At 37.8% G+C, this 22,284-nt stretch overlaps 1 protein-coding gene across 1 annotated transcript in view; it reads right to left on the reverse strand.

Moving 5' to 3' along the window:
- Nucleotides 1–10: 10 nt before the first annotated feature.
- Nucleotides 11–22,284, reverse strand: part of SCLT1 (sodium channel and clathrin linker 1) — a gene marked incomplete at its 5' end in the record, with an annotated part of 25,123 nt that continues 2,849 nt past the window's right edge. The window contains 7 exons of the mRNA XM_009649342.2: nt 11–4,536; nt 7,393–7,488; nt 8,559–8,637; nt 18,896–19,092; nt 20,417–20,609; nt 21,487–21,632; nt 22,145–22,219. Coding sequence (XP_009647637.1) covers nt 4,474–4,536; nt 7,393–7,488; nt 8,559–8,637; nt 18,896–19,092; nt 20,417–20,609; nt 21,487–21,632; nt 22,145–22,219 — 849 coding nt within the window. The remainder of the gene's footprint in view (nt 4,537–7,392; nt 7,489–8,558; nt 8,638–18,895; nt 19,093–20,416; nt 20,610–21,486; nt 21,633–22,144; nt 22,220–22,284) is intronic.

The raw sequence follows: 22,284 nt of genomic DNA on the forward strand, positions 1-22,284 counted from the left end.
AAAGTCTTAACCTTTTGATAACCACTTGATGTGGAGGAAGGGGAATTCTGTGTAAGACAGTGTACTTTTAAGATACCATTGGTGGTCCCAAGGCGTTAGCTTAACTTCATGACTTACTTACAGAGGTGAGAGTCAAACAGGTGAATCTGAAATGATGTAGTCACTCTTGGGATGTGTTAAAAGAACAGTCGTTAGTCGATCAAACAACAGCAGACAGACAAAAGGTGAATGCAGTTAGGTTCTACTTGACATACAGCAATGTTTTCCAGACAGGCACTGTTATTTTCTGTAGGAAAGAAGCTCATGCCCATATAGGGAATTGTTTGTCAAGCCATAGCTGGAGTAATCTAAATTTTGATTCTAAGTAAACATTTAACCTCACACCACTTTGGAAGAGGTACCTTGTTAATTTGCACTATTATTATGAATGCTAACGTTGTGCAGAATTAATGCCTTACCTGTTTTGCTCCCCTGCATTTAGGTTAATAAGCTTTCTAATGTTTCAAGTTAAGCTGAACCAAAACCAAAAAAGCTGTAAGAAGACTGCAGTATGACCGGCTCTGTAGGTTAGTTTTGTCTCCCGTGCTTAGCGCTCAGCAGAAGAGGTGTCGTAAGTACAGCAGTGACAATACAAACCCACCCCTGTATTTTATTGGGATAGAACCATTTGCCGAATTTCTGTTTTTAAGCATTACCTTTCCTTGTGCAGACTGACCAAGAGAACTTTGATTATGATTGGTGTATGCTGTCAAACAGTAGGCTAGTTGAACTTCTGTAAAGTTGCCTGGAATGCCATTCGTTAGGTTATAAACTCACACAAATCTAAATGAAGGGTTATACGTGTTGTGTATAAATCTTAATTTCAGAAATTTGAGAAAATTGTCATTATGTTTGTAAAACCTTGTACAGAAGATTTTTCACTATGTGCCTAGCTTTGGTGTCCATTCAGCTGAAATTAATTAAAAAAGGTGCATGAAGAGAAAGAGATAGAAATAAAAAGTATATGTAGAGATGACTATTTTATATTACATGGCCCAATCCTGTATTTATTTTCTCCCTTTTTTGAAGTATTTATAAAGACCTAGTTGAAGACAGCTGTATTTTTTGTTAAACTATTCAGTAGAATTGTGCCTTTTTGTCTGTATGTGAATAAATGCTGTACATTTTTGCAGTATCCTTGCCAGCAGCGTTTCAGAATCTGCAGCAGTTGTTATTTTGTTTGGGTTTTTACATAAACACTTCACTGCAATGATCTGAACAACTTTCATGGTTAAAAGCAGCATTTAATTTGGATTATTACAGGTATCAAAGTGCACACGGCGGTTGCAAGAGGAAGATCTTTCTTTTTTTTTGAGGAATAGCATAGGGTCTTGTTAGTGCCAGCTGTGCCTATCCCATCAACGGTATCTTTTTTTCCTTGAGATCTCAGAGGGATGTTGCTTACCTCAACTAGTTTACATTTGTTGATACATGATGTTCTTCCAAGGTCCATATCTTCATACATGTTCCACCCCAAGAGGAACATGGTGTTTCTTCCCTGTAGGTCTCTAAGCTAAGTACGCTGAATGTATGTACACACTACGAACTGCCCATAGTCGAGCAATGCTGACAGAGAACATCTGCTGCTATCGCAGGATCCAGAGGAGACAAGGCATGGAGGGCACAGTTGCTCCTTTCCTCTTGCTTCCTCTAAACTCAAGATGTGGAAACATGGAATGGACTTGGAGCTGAGCAGGAAGAGGACAAGATTGTGAAGACGTAGGTCTAGCACTACATCTTGAAAAAGAGCTATAATTTTTCTCAGCTCTGTAGTTGTATCCCATGCGCTCACACTGTGGGCAACTGTGAGCAGGACCCCTCCTAAAAGTCACTAGTACAAGCTCTTCAAGGCATTAATTAGAGTTTGAAAGAGGTTCTTGAATATGCTTTATCGACCTTGCTGACAGCAGTCTTTCTGAAAGGCATTGCACTGCTGGGGTTAGCTGGATGAGGCTGGGTCAGAGCTGAGGGCAGCTCGCCAAACACTTCAGTGGACTGAGAAAGTTCCATATATGCAGTGATGGATCTTTCAAGATCCAGCCTGCACCCGAAGGTATAGGGCTCTTGGGAAGACCCAAAATGAAGCTTACTACCTTCACAGTCAGTTTCTCTCACCTGCTGAATGGAAGTAACTATTCACCTAGAAACCTCTCCTAAATAAACGTAGTCAAGAACAAAGTTTCACTCAATGGGAAATATTAATATCGCACTAGGGAATCTTTAAAACACTTAGACCCTGGTGTTGGGGTGGGAAAGGAAGGTAGGGGAAACAAAAAAACCCACTCCTCTATGGAAGAGTGATGAGAAATACATAGATGGAAACAAACGTAAAACAACCAAGACAGATGGTTGAAAAGCCTGCTGCTCACTTCCATGAAACAACCTAGGGGGAAAGAGCAACACTTCTCTAACCAGCAAGCCTCAAATTTTAATTGCCTCAGCAAGTGCCTTTCCTCTGAAAGTCCAATTTGTGAGCAGCATGCCAGCAGCCTCTGCTAGAAGCCAAACGGAAATGAAAGGAGGTGGTGGTGTTCAGACAACAAACTTAACTTGACTGCGTTCCCTTTTGTAGTTCTGACAGATGTATTGGGTCAATTTTTAGCTGCTCAGAGGATCAGGCGGACAGATGAAAGCAGGAAATCTTTCTCTTTTCCTGTGTCCTCAGCCATAATTCCTCTGCTGCCCCTTAACTTTACTCTTAGGTGCTTGTGTCGTCATTGCAATTCATATTCTGGCAAATGACCATTACGCAAGAGCAAGCAGGTGCCCTTTGGTGCCTCAAGGAACAAATACACAAATACTGTTGCTCAAGAACTCGCAATTACCTGCCATTTTTCAACCAGCTTTCACTTCACAGCTAGAGCCTCTCTTTAAGGAGTGAATCGGATTAATAGCTCACAAAGAATCTTCCAGGTGGCCTGTCATCATCTCAGATGTGCCTTATGCAAATGAAAATAAGGTGCTTGGTACTGGCCTCCCTCTGTATCCTATACAGAGTTGACTGATGAAACTCACCACAACAGACATTTGGAGCTTCTGGACAATGTATCCACGTTGCTTTGAAAAAAATCTTTGAAGTTTTTTAGCAAAATTAAAGAGATTGCAATGGATACAGGCGTAATTGAACTGAGACAGCACTAGTAAAGAAGTGTGTATGACTGTAGGAAACAGTAACTTCCCCTGTGGTAAGCAGAGAATTTTCTTGAGGTTGCATCCATCTTGCAGGCTGTACTTGAAGAGCCAGGTTTTCAGGAAGTGGTAGGAACCCTTCCTTCCATGTGGTGATCAACCCAGGTCTGTCCACTAAAATGCAAATAATGGTGCAGATCCACTGTGACAGATGTGTGGGTTTGTTAGTCCAAACCAACAGTTTTCATCAGGCACTGGGTAAGCATTATCCATACAACCACATTAAAAGTTATAAACCAGAGTTATACTCTTCACATTTAAGAGGAAGGACAAGGAAGTACGTCACTTAAGTCCAAGATGGGAGCACTTTAAAATTAGTTAGCACCTATCAAGTGTTTATAACATACGCTGAAAATGAGATCAGCTCTAATTTTGGAATTACATATATCAAGTTTTTCAACTATGAAAGAAAAATGTGCACAAGAGGATTCCCACATCCTGGCACCTGCAGAATTCAAACACATGCTTTCAAAACACGTAAAAGCTGGATGACTTCACCAGCTTCAAGCAAGCTGAAGTAACAGAGAACTGAAGTTCCCAGACACATATCAACCAAGAGAGCAGATTAACAGAAAAGCAAGGAACAACTGTAAAATAGCAATTGGGAAGAAGCAGCACAACTGAAGAACGATTACAGTCCTTGGAAACGAGCTGTGTGAATAGCCATAGCAGCATTTTATTTATTACCTCTTCCCCAGGGGCATCAGAACAAGCTGAACCAAATTCTTAAAAGGTAATGGCATTTTGCAGCTACAACGCCTACCATAAAAACAGCAACTATTTGACATTCATGAGGTAATTAGTATCTTACTACAATTCATAAAAGATCTTCAAAATGTTCCCAAGTTACTGCACTACAAAGAAAAATTAAAGGTATCGAGTGTATGCGAGCAAAGCTGTTCATGAATTTCCGTATAAAGTTACCTGTTCCCTGTACACAGTCTTGCATAGTTGGAACTGGTGTATTTTAGACCAAAAAGACCAATATGCCACAGCACTGTATCAGATTGTCTCATCTGCTACATTAAAGGACTTTAATGACATCATTTTGCAGTCTTCTTCCAGTCTTTACTACACATACAGGTACAGTATCTTCATCCACCCCCTTTCTTACCTGAATAAACCAGAAAATGTTTTATCTAAGTTTTACGAGCCTTGCTATGCATTTGACTTTAATGCTCCAATATGAAGTCTCCCCAGCAATCTTCTTAACTCCAACACGGCGTCAATGACCAAAACGTATGTTTAAATATTTTCCAGATCCTTCAGGGAAGCGGCTTTTTTCTTCTGTGTAGTTATCAGGCTGAGCTGTAATTAAAACCAAGCAGATAGTTTCTTACATAATCTTTCGTAAGATCAAAGTATCAGTAGAACTTCGATATGGAAGGTACCATGAAGGAGAGGAACAACATAGGTAAGTGCAAATTGGGGGTAAGCAGTAGAATTCACAACACACTCTCTAGATGATTACTGCTTTTGTCTTATGTCAGATCCCAAAGAATTCAAGATGATGAAAGATGAGGTAGCAGGAGTACACTTTAAAGACATATACATAGAACACACACATTTTAAGCCTGTGCAAACATGTTTCCTACCGAATTACTATTATTTAATAATAAGCTAAGATTCATAGCCATTGAACTAACCACAATAAAAATGTAATTTCTAGACTCCCTAACAGTCCAACTCTAGCCTATATTGGATTTAATTTTACAGGTAAGCTGGATAACGTAATGAGAATACACAGTTAAGTCAGAAAGTAGCCCTTAACCTACAGATGCAGAATAGAGAGAAGAGTTGCTGCTCCGAGTCTGAGGAAGCACACACACAAACGTTCGGTCTTGTGTGAGCTAGAAGAGACAAACACCTTGTTTCTTCAGATTCAGAAGACCGGACATTCTTGTAGCAGTACTCGGAGACTGCTTTTTCCAGCCTTTAGTGGGAACAGTGCTGGTACGTCTTTGGGGTTTTTATTTTGGGGTGGGGGGTGGGGGGGGGTGGGCAGTGAGGAGAGGAAGGGGGTTGGCACAGAAGTTCTTCAGTCACTATAAAGAAGCCATGCCTGACTGCTGGCAGCAGTAACCTCTGCCAAGCCTGAAGAGGGCAAGGCAGTTCTGAAGACTGGCAGTAAGATCGGGACAATTCAGCTGCTAGACATCTTACCAAATCTCTTGGTTGCCTTTCAGAGGGAGACTGGTGAGGAACAGTTAATTATCAGTGTTTTCAGGAACAGCAAGACCTTTTCCTACATGGGCACTGTGGCCAGGAATTTACTCCCTTGAAAGGTGATGGAACCATGTGTTTTAAGGGAAGATTGCACCTCAGAAGTATTAGAGCTGAACAGATCCATGTAACCAACAGGAGGTAAAAAACCCCACCAAAACCCTATCATTCTATACTCTAAAATACACTCTATTATACTCTAAAACCATAGTCTAAAATATCAGAGCAAATCTTCACCAGCTGGGTAGACCTTGTCATGGCCTTGACATGGCCACTTACAGCCAGGAAAGACAGCTTATGTTAGGATAGCTTAGCAGCTATGCCCATTTATTTATTCACTGCTGTTGGGGGGCAAAAAACAGTCTTGATCCTAATCGGACAATTTAGATCAACCAAACATTGCCTCTCTGCAATTCACATGGGATCACCCACATTAAAAAGCTAATTTGCAAATGGGTTTCCTAAATGACTGTAAAAATTAGGAGGCAGAAAGACCACCTTTACTTAACAGGAGACCAACCTGAGAAACAAATTTGCTTTGCAAATAAGCAAACCCAGCGTATAAACCCCCAAGGGGATCTGCTTCAATATGTATACCTTGAATAGTATGGATAAAAAGCAAGCTGGATGGGAAAAATCCACCTACTGTCCAGCAGAGAAAATACAGAACTACGGGTACCACAGGGTTTACACAACTCAAGCCTGAAGTTTCTCTCTTTCTGAAGAAAACCTTTCCTCCCCATATCCCCAATGTCTGGAAATGCTGACTAGCACTGCTCAAAGGTGGAAATGAGTTGTAGGAGAACTGGAAAAAGAAGGCAGCAACAATTCAGCTCATTAACTGATCACAACAGTGCACAAGAAGGTCTTAGGCGTATAAATGGCTCTAATAGGATCACCTTGTCTGAAGTTTTCAGGATTGCTGAAACACCTACAAGGCACGTTTACCGTGGTAACGAGATACATATGCCATCCCTTCCTTCCCCCTTCCCATGGCCTGGGAAAATCCAAGTATTTTCTAGTCTGTACAATTTTCAGTACTTTTGACATTGTAGGATGTACTGTGTCTGTTACACACAACTGCAGAAAACTGCAGTGGGCTGTATTAATCCAGCAGTCTTTGGGGACACAGCTACTGGAGGCCACTAATGAAAATGCAGCTGGGCAGACAAGAAGTGAACAACTCCAGAGTTCCCATGACCTGGCAGAAGGTACTCAGGGTTGCAATGTGATGAACACTGAACAGGTCCGTACTATCAATTCTGTCCTGCAACCACTGCACACCATTTCCCCATGCTCTTTGTGCAGCCCACAATGAATTACACCAGGGAACAAACTTGGCTGAAAAAACCCACCAACAGAATTCCCACAAAAGAGCTCTGCTGCCTAGCAATTTTTATAAAGGCAGCTCTCCAACCATCAACTCAAGACTTGCTGTGTTTTAAATCAGACTCCCCAGGAGACAGGTGTAGGAATCGGCACGACATTTGCTCTTTAGCACGTGAAGCCATCGTTTGTGACTGTTGCTGTAGGTTACACCAAACTAAAAAAGCCTGCTTTATTTAAACAGGAGCTGCAGTTATTTACAAAGGTTTTTTTCCTCTTTGTTAACATGCTGCTGTTTCTGAAGATGGAAATTTTCATACACCTTCATTGACACATTTTGAACCACACAAGTTTAATCTGTATCAAATTTGTTTCCGTTAACAAATCTACTACTGTCACTGAAGCATCCTCTCAGAAGGTGGCATTTTATTGAATACACATCAGTTTTGTGATGACGCATCCAAAATACAAGCTTGATGTTAAAAATGTATTTGTAATAATGCACATAAATGATCACCTCTGCCTCAGGAATGATACAAAGTGAATATTTTTGTAGTGTTCAATGGGGTTTTTTTTTAAAGCACTTAGAAGACATGGGTTTTGTTAGTTTTGTACCTTTTGAGACGCTGTAGCTGCCCTCTGTTCTGCCTGGCTCAGTCGCCTTTGAAGCCTATTGATGTGTTCTCGATATTCCATCATTAATTTTTCATCCTGTGTAAATGAAATATCTCATTACAAATGCAAAGTTCTTTTTGCCAGATCCATACATACTATAGTGAAAAAGCTTAAAACAAGAGAACTTAAGAAGCGGAACTCTTTACCACTTACAATAAGACTGAAGACATACTGCTGACACATTATAGAGAATTTCCAGCTCAAATATGACATCATATGACTTTTCCAATCAGAGTAATCTGCAGAGGAAGTTTTACTCATTTCACCATCTTGAAGTAAGATGCATAAAAGCTGACATTTTAATCCAGGTCATTTAATTTACACAATCTTACAATGTAAATGCGTTAGCTGTACTCAAAGGGAAAAAGAATATACTAGATGAAGATCTTGCTACAGATTTGTTCTCTTCATCAACGGGTACGTATGAAGTCTTTCTTAACCATCCTTTACTTACAGAAATCTATTCTTGCATCAGCCCCATTTTTCTCAGCTAAGTTATATGGCACTATGAAAAACAACACAGAAGGACTTATCCTAGCTAGAATTGGATATCATCCCAGATTTATGAGACCAACAGGATAGCTGTTTTCTAAAGTGGCCATTAATTATTGAACAATGCACATTCCAAAACAACCCTGCCCTTAACCTTTAATGGCTAATGCTTTTATCTATATGTATATATGCACATACAGTGTAGATTCTACTACACCCACAGTATGCTGAGAATTTGATATCTCTGCATATGCTACATTATCCGTAACACAATGCCTACTCCTTTTGAGAGGTCTGCATGCATACATAGGCATAAGTGACTTCAAAAACATTTCCCGAATTGTCTGAAATCGCTAGATTAGTAACCTTGAAAGATGATCTCTCCTTTACCTCTTCTTGTAATTTGAGAGTAAAGTTAATTTGTCTTCCTGCCATTTGAACACGTCAGTCAGTCAGCAAAACAGTGGGGTTTTCTGGCTATGACTACTCCTGTCAAAAATCTAGTTTTTTCTAAACCAGCAACATACCTCATCTACATAGGTTTCTGTTAAGATGCTAGTGTGTGCGCATCAGGTGGTAACTGAAAGTAGTTGTCCTGTCAGTCCTTACCTTACCTCAGTTGCCTTTTCATTTGCCATTTCCAGCTGAGAAATGAGTTCCTGGCTACGAAGTTTTTGTTGACTCAGCTCTCCTCTGTTAATCAGAAGAAAAGATGCTGATTAACACACAGCAGTGCATCAGTTATCGGAATATAATTTCATAGGTACTTGCTTGCATTGCAAGGGCTTATGGTGTATTTTTAAATTACAGTGTTGCTCTTAAAACATCAATTTCAAAAGTGCTACACAGCACTTCTTCATGATGTGTATTCAAAACTGTAATGGCAGAGAAATGAGATATTTGTATCAACAGGATATTGTCAAGAGCATTTGACATTTTACAGGTTTGGTTTTTTTTTTTTTCTGTTTATTGAATCTTGTTTTGCAGGCATGTCATCAAACATGCTATAAATATAAGCTGCATTTGCACACTGCATTCAATGTTTAAATTAACATTCTAATTAGTGTCCCATAGCCAGACTTCAATGTGGACCTCTTTGAAAGTTCTGTGAAGTACCTAAAACCAAATCATTCTATACTTGTGAGACAGACAACAATGTAACACTTCATGAGGAAAAGGAAAATGCCACCTTCTTCAAAGTGGTCTTTTTACTTTTGCATGGAATGAGTTTTAGTGATCCTGAATTTGTATAGTACTGAAGACAAAAAATACCTGCATTATGGTAGACATCTTTGAGTTGTGGCTCAACAGTTCTTGCCTCCTCTCATCACAAGCCACTGACGAGGGAGGACCAAAGATGGAAAAACCTCTGAACTTCGGTAATTTTAGCCAGAGGAAGATGCAAAACTAAATTAGCTGCTCTAACCTTTGACCAGTCTCTACTTCACTAGCAATAGCCGTCAGAAAAAAAGGTGTGACCAAGATTCTTGCCACCTGATTCACTTCTACGTTGAGGTTAAAACATATTTGTGAAGAAGAATTTTCAAATCTATTCTCACTTTATCCTCCTCTCCCACCTTGAAAGTACGCTGAAATGGAATCACCTTCATGAATACGTAGCACACTGACAGTGCTCAGAAAGCTGATACCTAACCTACCCACGCTGTAATGGGAGCTACACTTTTGCTCTTTCTGGGGGAATGGAGGCAAGGTAAGAGATATTTTAACCTCAGATCTCCATCTGAAAAAGCCTCTGCTATTTTAATGATGGCATTTAGTTCTCAACAAGAATTTAATCTTAAAAACTTTTAAACTTAGTATTTCATAAAAGGTTGACTGAAACGTGCGATACAGCACCTGAAACACCAGGCTGCCATATATCTGCTACCATAAGGTTGCGAGGATACCTGGCTGGTAGTTTCCAGGCCCTTGTTCTCAGCCAACGCCCCTTTAACCAATCCCAGGTAGCAATCATAAAAAACAGTTCAACACCTTTCGACTAGCTGCTCTAAAACCGAGAGTACATTTAAACCATGTTCAACAGTTGAAATTGTATATAGATTGTACCTGTGTTACCACACGTGAACATTTTAATATAAAGTAAGGATTAAAGTTGGATTAAAATTGCAGGATCAAGATAGTACGCTAATACTTAACACTATTATTGCAATTTGTCCTCTGTAATCAAGCATCAAGATGAAACATTTTCAATATAGGAGCCCTAATGAACAGCTGTTTTTTGAAAGTTCAGTTTTTATGAACTGTTTCATTAGCAAAATCAAAGTTTTATATAATTCCTGTCGTATCTTTTCAGACATACCTTTTCAAAATAAACTCCCAGGAAAACTATTCAAACACTACTCCTTACAACATGTAGACTGCTTATGTTCAAATTTAGCTAGGCTAGTAAAAAAGGCTTGGAAAATATGGAAATTCTTAAAGTCTGACAGACCATCTTTATTGTTACATCATCTTAGAAGACTATCCAAATAGCTTAATTTTCTAAATTAAAAATTCTTAAGTTACTGAAAATAATCTGTCTCCTATACTTGTACTGAGGTGTGGAATTAGCGTTCTTAGCAGCACAGGCCATAAACAGAGTTTACACTCTCATACACAGCTGTGTGTCAAGAAAGTATTTTTATAATTAGATCACTCTGAATATGCACTTAAAGAAAACATGTAAGCATAAGGGAATGTGATGGCTGTTGAGCTAGACAGTCGATTCATTTTGATTGTTAACCCTCCCCAAACACACATTATGAGATTTTAATATTAAAATTGAGAAGTAACCCCAACTGCTGAATAATGAAATCAGTCCCTACTCCATATTGTCTTTGTTAAGGGAGTAGGAAACAAAAAGGTGAGCTTTTAGCATTTTGGCAGACGGGTGATAAATCCGCCAGCTGTAGCAAGTACGTTCTGCAAAGCTCTCATATGACAAATATAGCATGTGCCAGCTGTTTTTTTGGTTGAATTATACCATAATATGCTTCAGTTACTCTTAGTAATTATGAATTTTGTATACTGCCAGTACCTGCAGCTGTCTCTCATCCTGTTAATTTTTTTCTTTAATGAACATCTTAAAATAAGCAGCTATGGCTGCCAAACATTACAGAAGTGCAGCCAAAAATAATGTTTTAGAAATGGAGGAAACTTCTTCATCTCAAGATGCTGCGCAGTTCACTCAGTGCACTGCACAGGACGTAGGGAGAAGGAGAAGGCAGTCCTGGCCAGCACTTCACACACAGGCACCAAAAAGGTCATTCTGCAGAGGCAGAGTCTCTTCAATTATAGAAAAGAGAAAACTGAGAACTCTAACAAGCACACATGGCTACCGATGAGTCAGGGACTCTTAACTACGAACATGGAAATGTTTCAGAAGCAGAAACTGGAACAAAGACACCCAAAATAGCTGCAATCAGATGACTTAAGCTAAGCAAAGTATTTCAATTTAAAAACAATATGGCAAGGATTCCCTTTTTGTAAGTACTGACAATTATAATTCAAGTGAATATTAAAAAAAAACAAAGCCACTTGGTATAGTTGTTCAAATATAATGGGTTTATGTTACAACAAAGATTTTTGATTTTTTTTCCCCCCAAAAAGGTATATCTTACTACAAGACAGCAGTGGCAGATGGTTAAGATTATTTACTAATTTGTTTATACTCTGTGTTAGTATTAAATTCCACTACTTCTTTTATTAGATAACGAGTTAAGGGTTTTAAAGCTCCAATGCACCATTACATGGAAGTAACTTCTAAAGTACTTACCCTCTTTATCATTTAAGCCAACGTTTATAAATTGTCTCAGGTACTGTTTGTTTCGTAAATCCAGTCTGTATTTCTAAAAAGAGAACGGACTTGTGTATACCTATTACTACCCCTACTCAGGCTAAACTGTACCTTAACTGAGCAATCATCCACATATCTAACAGGCCAAAGTAAAACTCATAGCAAAGTTGAGAGAACTGTCAATTCCCTGTAAAGTTTTCAAGTTACAAGATCTTCCTTTTTCCCATCTGCAGTTTTCAAGATGTACTCCACTGAAGGGCATTCTGTGGCTAATTCAGTCATTTGATTGTGACGCTTCACTTATCAGTGTGAATCTTGTTCCGATTCCTGGTCCAGAATCCGGTTCAACAAAAATACGCTCTTGGTGTTGGCCGCTGCTGAGGAGTCTGGTAAGGGTTTAGATATAACCACTGGTATCTGCCAAATTCTTTCTCAGTTTACCCCAATTCTTTTCTTCATTCTCAGGACTAGAACATAAAAATCTATGAAAAATGCTGATATGCCAGTTAGAAGGGATTAACCATCTATTACTGCTTATATTACGACCTCTTTTTTATTTATTTGTTTAACTTAGTTAATAAGTACAGACCAGTCAAGGTGGACTTTACAGAATGAATGAATAATCTGCCCTTGTATTTTAAACTTGCATAGAGTCTTTCACTTTATTTTCTTTTAGCAAATGCTGGCAGATTCAATTACCCGGGTTTTGCATAAATTCTGTTGTCAGAACTTTCTCTCTCACCCGTTCTCAATCGATCTGGTATTCTGTTATTACTGAAGTTTGTTTCCTTCCAGTTTACAAATGTCCTAAATATTCCTTTGGTATTGCTGATCTCACTTGCTATCTCTGCTGTCATTTATTCTTCTCAGCTTCAGCCTAGAGGACCACATAGCTTTATACCCAATGCTGTATGATAGTAAGAACAGTCCCAGCCAGGCTCTGCCCCCAAAATATGGGCATAGGAGCTGTTTTTCTAGATTACAGTACTTCAGTGAAAACAAGAGCCTTTAAAAACATGCGTATGTACTCCTAATTTCTTTCAAAAGTAAATTCTTTCACATGAAGACAAAAAATATAAAAGCTGGAAGCACTCGATACTATTATTTTACCACAGCTGTCAAAGGCAGATCGCCTAAGTCCACTGAAGTTCTGGGACATTCAAACTGACAGTGATCTTGGAGCTCTACACCCTGTCAGCTGTCCTGGCTGTGTCCCCTCCCAGCTTCTTGCCTGCCACCAGCCAGCTCACTGGGGTGGCCAAGTGAGGAACAGAGAAGGCCTTGACGCTGTAATAGCGCTGTTCAGCAACAGTTAAAGCATTGCTGTGTTACCAATGCTACTTTGGTCATGAATCTAAAACACGGCACCATACAGGGTGCTATAAAGAAAACTGACTCCATCCCAGCCAAACCCAGTACAGGTCTTTAAAGAAGCATTAGATTCACCTTAACTGAAATATATAACTCCCCCAAACTTAATCTGAGGGTTATAGGTTTTGTATGTGTTTATAAATACATATAAATAGATATAGGTTGAATTAATTTTTTACATTCATACATACTTTTAGAGAAAGAAACAATGCAAATTCAATAGAAAAGTCTTGGGACAACTCATCTTTAAATAAATATGAGAGGTAAGCCACTTATTTTACAACCTTTAACAGTAATCGCTCATTTGCATAACTATTTTATAAGTGTAAATATTTGCTGTCTAAGTTCACCTCAGTAAATGCCATTAGAACTCGAAGTACATCTAAACTGGGTGCAGCCAAAAGTCAGAACAGCTTCCTTTCATAGCCTGCCAGATTAGACGTTTTAAGAAATAAAGAGAATAAACACTCGTCATGAGTTGTTGGTCCTGCTGCTAAGAGCAAGGTTTTTACTTGGAATGATGACCTACGTTGCAAGAAGCACTGACCTTCTTAGTTACCTTCAAGATTGACTTCTGGCACCAGTATATTGAAGCAAAACTGGTTCCTTGCCCTCTTGCAAGGTGAAGATGAGGTCTATTACCAGTAAATCCTTCTAAAAGTGCACAGCATCTTACGATGCTTAGAGGGAAGAAAACTCTTCTCATAAATGAAGACTGTAATGTATTTTTATGAAGAAAATGGTGGAATTTAGTCTGCAAGTATTCAATGCGTTGCCCACTGTTTCAATACTGGTTTTTAATTCCAAGTTCCGTTTTGTAGGCAACAATTACATTTTTAACTTGAACTGAGACCCGAATGTCCAAGAAAGCACAGAATCATTTTCAGCGAAGCCTGAAAGTAGCAATTTATTTATGGACATTTTTATCTAGAGGTTTTTTGCTGACCTGCCAGATTCTCACTTCATTTAAAAAAATCACCACTCTGCTCTACTGTTACAGGTCAAAAATTTACTTTTGCTTCTTAATTTTTTAAAAATTAAACATCACCTAGGGTTCACTGATGCGGCTTCATTTCTTAAAAGTATGTATTTAATGCTTCCTTTGTGCATATGTATTTTGCCTCACAAACAAAACACTGCAGATTTACAAGATGACAAATGAGCAGCACAGAATATGGAAAAGTTAGCAGCTGCTGCTGGGAAGTTGGTAAAGAAGCCAAAATGTTTCAGACACCTTCACATGGAAAATGAAAGTAATGAGGATAGAACTGAAAAACAGCAACAGATCATGAATTTAAGGCAAAGGAATGGGAAACACCTACACTAACAAATGGGACACTGACTCAATGCTTCCGAGAGCTGCAGTAACAGCAAACTTCTGGGGAAATGCAATATAAAATGCTTTTATGTAAACCACCTCCCCAGTATATACACATAGGACTTTGTTAGCAAGTTTATAACTTCCTGAAAAGCATTCACTTATAAAGCACATTGCTGTAAGAGTAGTAATTCTTATTAAAGCCTGAAATTCTGCTACATGTCACCAACAAAATCTCTGTATTTGCTCATATATTTACATGAATTCTGATACATCAAACAGTAACTTCATGAAGTGCCATGGAATGTCTCAGACTGTCCTCAAAATACACTAAATAACATGATATGCTGCTAAACTTGGAGAGCGCTCTATTTACATCCAAGAAGGGTATGTTGATATCTTCATCTAAGTTCACAGCCTTACCGCCCAGTCATGACAAGATGAAGTTTCTAAGGAAGATACTCAGTTTTCCTTGCCAGCTCACAGCTTAACCAACCCCCTCAGAACCACCTAAGTTTAAAAATTCTGTACACAGGAAAGCTGGGTTAACATTGTCCTTTCACTTGGATCCGCTATAAAGCCTGGTGGCACCATTTCCTGCATTAGCTTCAAGAGGACTTTCAAACAGAGCCTTTAATTCAATAGGTCCTGCTTACCCAGTATCAGTCTATTATTCAGCTGTCTTGCTGATATTTCCATGATAAATGCATTTGCTGCAAAATCATGTTGCTTTTTGAATAATCAGCAACTTTATTTTAGTTCACAACAAAGTAGGAAATGCTTTGCCATTCTGTACTTGCACTCAAAATACTCAAAATGTTATTGTATAAAATTAAAATAAATAAGGTAATTATTCATTTATAATATAAGCAAGGACTTTGCATTGAATAAACTAGTACTGTGTAACTTGGGAGCTAATTTTCATACCAACTGCATTCTGTGCTACATAGCCAGGTATCTGGTCATGCACATACCGTGAAAAGTATGCTTTAAAATAAGTTTCACATTTTCTAGATAATACTTATAGGTTCTGCTATAGCTGCTTGTCACTGTACTATCAGAGCATCACCACACAGATTTAATTATGAAATTTCTTATGTCAGTTTCAATTACAAGCTTCTAGCAGAGAACAAACTTGTTTCCTTCCTTGTTAGGTAGAGGAGATGTCTGATAAAAATTCCTGTTTCTCGCTTATATGATACGTAAAAGCATCACCTAAGAAATCATCTTAAAAAGTAACTGACCTGGCTTTTAGACTTGCACTGAAATATCTACTGAAGTCACAGAGAATCAGGTGGACTTTGTGTAGATTTTACAATTTTTAATGCGAGATGAACAGTTTTTCTATTCTGCTCATCAGGCAGTATTCTCTGATACAGGATGTGAAATTATTGCAGGAGTTTTCCAAAAGATGCCACATAGGCAGCCTCTCACATAAACAGGGACATTTTCAAAATTTACTGCCTATTTCTCATACAGATTCACATGGCAGACTTCCTCTCATGTCTGTTGTATTTTCTATGTCAGCATTTTGCTGCAGATAAATAAGGTCTAAATCTTTTGGTCCGCCATAACAACATCTTAACACTTAACATTAAGGCTTTAAGAAGGAAAGCAGCTGTTTCACAGACAACTTTAATTGTTTTGGAAGTCTGCAATTTTTCCCTTTTCATTGGAAGTTGCTGAACTACATTCAAGATCTAGTTACGAACCTAGATGCTCAACTGTTAAAGAGTTTTTGGAGGTTCATTTACAAAAAAGAAACTAGAAGTTTAAGAGCTTAAATCTACCTTCGTGTGAAAAGCTACACAATATTTTTATTCTCTCGTTACTGCATTTACAAAAGATGTGAAAAAAGTGTTAAGACCCAGCTAGTTATATACAGTGAAGCTATACCACCAAAACTGTCAGCGACTCACAGATGTGGCTCAACACTGTGCTCTCTTCTGAAGGAGACTTTTTGCCTGTTTAAAGAACTGCTGAGTAGGTTTTGCAAAATGCACTGTATTTTAAGGCAAAATAAAGCCAGCCTGTATCTGGACAGATACGGTAAAAAAACCCCAGCTGTTTACTTCGGAGAGGTAAAAATGACCAGAGTGATTATGTAGGACTTGTTTTTCTAGAAAAATGGGCAAAAAATATTTTCTTCAATTGGATTTGGTGTGATTTTGAACTATCTGAAAAATTTAAACTGAACTAGTTATCATCAGTAACAATCCACTACTACAACGGAGTGTTTTAAGCACTCAGAAAAGGAGCACTTGAAAAAACAAAAGCAGACCAATGAAGCTGCTAGTCATCAGTAAAGGTTTTATCAATCATTCTTGTATTTCAAGAAGGATGGAACTCACAGCATCCCTCTATTTGGACAGACAATAGGTACAACTAGTCATGATCGACACCGCGTCACTTTAAAGAGGAATGAAATGAGTTTCAAAGGGAAGAACTAGTACGTATAAGACTGCTATTTGCAAAGTTCAGTAGAGGTCAAAATTCACATACTTCTCTCAAAAGAACATGGAAAACCAAGTTAGAGTAGTGGGAGGGTAGATTTGTTGTAGGCAACATTTTCAAGAACTTATTTTCCTTGCTTGGGTTTAAAAACTTGGCTTCTAATTCCACTTACACCGTTGGCATTTTGACAACTAAGAAATGTCAAGCTATGCTTAAAAAATTGTGACTCCAAAAATTGCATAGGAAACTGGAAATATTATGGTTTGAGCTGAGAATATATCAACTATTATAATGATAAAACATGACAAAATCCAAAGATTACTCCAAAGGAAATAAAAGCTAGAATTCACAGGTTTCCAATTTTAATGGCGCCAAAGATTTGCTTCCTTGTTATCGTGATAGCAAGCAACTCCTAATATCAATCTGGGCAAAGAACTATACATGAGCACATCCTACACTTTAAATGACTGAAGTTAAAGGGTCATTTCAAATTTCTCATGTTAACAGAGCTGCATACCCTGAATTTTTCTTCTAAAAACCACTGAAACAATTTTAAAGAAATGAGACTTAGGAAATCAGGCTTCCTAGTTTAGAAGTTACTGTGTACCAGTCTTTCAATGTCCTCCAATGTTCAACCAGTTTTGAAAAGGAAGACATCTTGAGGCCATAAACTTCTAAGAAGTTCTATAAAAATATCGGGTTAATTTAATCTCTAATTTATAGTCTACTTGATCTAACTGACATAGTTTCCTGAGCTTAGAAATCAAATAAAGCATGAGAGAAAGCCCATTTAAAACTTGGCCTCCTGCAAGCACCAGCCAGCTGGCTAACCAGAGCGAGTAAGGAGTGTGTGTGTCAGCTCGTGACTAGCTGCAGTCAGCTGTTACTTGCCAGCCAAATACAAGACATGCGAGGAAGTTGAGGTGGAGGAAGGCAATACCAGAAAAGGAAAGACACTACAAACCCACTGTGCACAGATCAATTCATTTACATTTTAACGCTGTGCAACGTGTCCACACACTGAAAAGGAAAACCAAGATGAATGTAGATGCCATATCCGCTTATTTCATAAACCGATCAGTGTGGATTCTTAACATTTTTTAGTGGATATTTACATCCAAGTAGAAGCAAATGCTATCTATAGCAGTACACATTTAAAACAAAGATAAGTTTGTAGAATTTACTTCAAACATAACTTGCAAATTGCTAATTTCTCACTGGGATACTTCCTCTCTACTTACTCATTTCCAAGCATGCCACTGTCTTTTCTAAAGCAGTTGATGTCTGTCTGTATACAGACTCACAGGCACCATAGGTGCTTGTATTCCCCAGCATCTAGGACTGATACGTAATCTGTATCTGCGTCTGTTGCGTGAGATGTCCTTGTTGTTACGCCCTTTCAAAACTGAAAATATTCTTATATTCTGTGCTGGGAATACAAGTGTCAGCTAGTTACCTGGCAACCTGTATGAATTAAGAGAAAAGTAAAGTTTATATCATATTTTTGCTTAGGGCAATCACACAAGTCATTTGTATCCTCATTTATGACAGCAACTGCTCAGAAGAGAACATTAGATGTGTGTCCCAATAGGGTTTTTCAGCTTATCTTAGAAGTCTGGAGACTCACTCCACAACTGATTTTATGGTGACTGTTCTGAATAGCTATAAATATACAGGTTTTCATAATCCAAAGCTAAAATTCTCTAAATTGCGTGTGCTGTATCTGGAAAGCAAAAATTAAAAGTAATATATTCCATTTACTTTTTGTCATTACAAAATTCACACACATCAACAAGATGTGAAATTTTTACTTAAGTAAAATTTCAGTAATTTTTACTTCACAGAGAGCATCAAAAGCTCTTTTGCACATTTCTTTTCTTGTTTTGCTGGAGGCACATCTTCTACTCTGGATGGTTTGCTCTTCATTGTTTTTCACCACAGGTCTACTGTCAGACACCTAACGGTAACTAAAACTGTAACAGCTTCCAGAAAAGTAACAAAATTGCACTTACTTTAGCTTACTGATTCTGTTTTCTGTAGTTTCAGTAAGATTTTTTGTTTCTTCTTTCCACCGATTTGTTGCTTTTTGCTGAGCCACTAACAGCCGTCTAAGTTCAGCAGTAGACTTTTGACTGGTGTCTTCCATTTCCTTAAGTCGAGCTTCGTAGCCGTGCTCTTTCACAGCATGCTCATGCTCCATTGTGCTTATCTAGAAAAAAAATACAAATAGGGTACAATCAAGTCTCTCACTTCTTACTTTTATTTTACAACACAAGTTAAATTTATAAACATTTGTTGAAAGCATGTAACATACAATAATTAAACTTGTAATTATATGCTCAAATAGATACATGTTCCCAAAGCCAATTTAAGCAAATAGTACAACTGACAATAAAGTATAATGAGCTGTGTATGCTTGTTTTTGTAAATAATCTTTATCCTTCTCCCTTGTGTTTTCTCCACAGAAACACGTTTGTTCTTTTTCATCTAGCTAAAATGTGTTAGGAGTTTCTTAACTGCACCTAAAATCCTTTGTACATCAGAGGAAAATGAAAACAAGCAATAAATCTTATCTGTGACTATAATGGAAGCCTGTCTGATTAAAGATCTGGTATATGCTTTATAACCACTACCTCTGTTACAAAACTCTGATCCTTCCTTTTTAAACTACATTTGCCCAAAGGGTTCTGGAGTTGGAACATTTCTTGTTTCGTTTGCCCGCTTCCTTTATCTTGTGGTGCAAAGCAGAAACCGATTTGAGTCAGTCATAACTTAAGATTCTTAGATCCCTTTTCAATATCTTTACACTCCTGCAGTTAGGAGCAGAGGGGAAAGTACCAGCTTTCTATGTCCAGAAAGCACACCAAGGATCAAAGCTGTTACTCCCTCCAGAAGCCAAAGGTACCATGGATCTGCTGAGGTTACTATTAATTCGTCACCCCACCTGCAGTCTGTTCAGGTGCATTTAATGGAACACATTCAAAAAGAACATCCATCTTTCAACTAATTATCTTGTTATCTATTCACATAGAAGAGTGTTCTCTGTCCAGAAAATACCAAACCAATATTTGACAACCACACTACTAAATCATTTATTAGCTACACACTGCTCTGACAACATGGTGGACATACAAATAGAGGAACACTCTGGACTGAAAATCATACAGAGATACCTAACACATTACAGACAGTGATAAATGAAGATCTGGAACTGGAATAAGTGAAATCACTTGAAGGAAAACCTGTTATTATTTGATCTGTTTGTCTTACAAAAAGCAAAGAACATTTGCGATCTTCTTATCAAGCAAAATTTAATACCTATTAAAATACAATTTAATTAGTAGAGGTTTGATAACCCAATAAATTCTGAGGACACACAATGCTACAACAAAATTACTTTCAAGCAGAAACCAGGAAGCATTGTTGAAACCTTCATCCTTAATTTAAACTGTCAATGATTTTCTCTTAGAACTGCTGCCTTATTAAGCAAATATCAGTTTTGCGTTAAAGTAAAAATAACACGTAAACCATACCTTTATTTTAGCTTTTTGTCGAGCCTCTATGGCCAGTTTTCTCAAACCCTCCATTTCTTTTTGCAGTTGTTCATTCTCTTGCTGAAGTTTTAGCCTTTGTTCACTGACAAAGGCACTTTTTTCCCTTTCTGAATCCAGAATGCTTTGCAATTTACTGATAACTTCCTGGCAACGAGATTTCTCTTCCTCAGAGCTGAAAGAGCAGAAAAGTCTTGTTGGAACTCAAGAGCTGAACAACTACTGTATTAGAGGAGAAAAAAAAAAAAAATATATATATATATACACACACACATTGGGACAGATCTTTGGTCTGACACAGTACAGCTGCTCCCCTGTTTCCTCCTGCAAGCTTGTATCAGCTCAGCATGTTTAATGGGCTTGACAGCTAGAACTATGCGCAAGTCAGCAAAGAGTTTTATCAAGATGACGGAATTCATAAAGCCAATCTAATATTGTAGCAATCTCAGTAAAATGACAGTGTGAAACAAGATTTTCATTTTTATAACATTTCCAGATTCCCAGCTGAGGATTGCTCTGGTGAAGTGACAGGATTTATGATTATCAGAATACAGAAATGACTGAAGCTTCTAGAAAATCCTACACTTTTCATACTGAAAACAACCACCCAGTCTAAAAATGTCACTATATTGTACCTGAAATTCAGTATGCTATGTAAACATAGTGTTCTGCACGTGCTAGGAGATACCACTGTGTAGATGATTTCAAAGTAATAAATTCTGCCTGAATTTTTCATAAACTTTTCCTACAAAAAGTATTTAAAAATGTAGTAAGATTCTACGTAACATACTCCTATTTTCATTTTTTTGTCAAACAACTGCTTGCAGTCCTCATCTTGTAAAGAAAATCTTTCATTCTATAATGCGTTATCCTCTGTAATTCTTTTGCAGCGATTCCTAATTGCCCCTGCTTCAGAATTATGCTATCTTGATACTATTCCTGCTACTGGTTAAAAAGATGTGACAAAAACCTAACACATAATCAACAGTTGACTTAGTCAGAAATTATTTCCACTGTTTTCCATTCCAATTTCTGTAATGTCCATTACTCACTTCATTTCCAGTTGTTTCAGTTTATTTTGTGTTGTCTGTAGACTCAGCTGAAGGTCACCTTTTGTAGCTTCTGCAAGTAAGTATTTCTGATGCAGCTGCTCTAGTTTTCTACTGTCAGATTCATGTCCTCTGTCTTCCCTGTAAACCTGAAGAATAAACTTGCACGTTAAGATCATCTTTACCCTGCACTGGTGATTAGCAGCGTAGTACTGACAAGGAGGCTACTCCTTACTGCGTCCTATTTTCCGCTGATTTAAAACAAAACTGAATTCCTATCAATGTTGCTGCTACTTGGAAAAAAATTTTTTCAAAGATCTGGCATTCATTTTATTTTCTGACTATTGAGCTTACGTTTAACTGGGGTATGTACCAACCTTCTTTCTGGTTATGTCAAACATCTCTCCTTTTACTTTTTACATTTCTCAAAGAATGCTCTTTTTGAGCCTAGTATGCCAGCTTTAAAATGCTTTCCTGATGAAAAAAACCTCCCACATTAAAATAATTACAGGAAAATTTACAATCAGGAAAATCGACTCAAAAAATAAAATAAGAAAGTTAAGGGAACAAAAAGACCATGAGAAATGGGAAAAATCAATACATCTTTTCCTTCTGCAAAGAGATCTTAAACGTGATATAAAAATGCATGCAGTTGCCTTACCTTTTCAAGTTCTTCTTCCACTGCTCTCTTTTCTCTGATGGCTCGTTCAACTTGACCTTGTTTTTCTCCACATTCCTATTTTAAAAAGTAATATTTTAAAATAAGTCTAATAAAAATAACTCAAAAATTAAAAAAACCCA

This window comes from Egretta garzetta, unplaced genomic scaffold (genome assembly GCF_000687185.1).
Source record: "Egretta garzetta isolate BGI_Z169 unplaced genomic scaffold, ASM68718v1 scaffold542, whole genome shotgun sequence".
Lineage (NCBI taxonomy): Eukaryota > Metazoa > Chordata > Aves > Pelecaniformes > Ardeidae > Egretta > Egretta garzetta.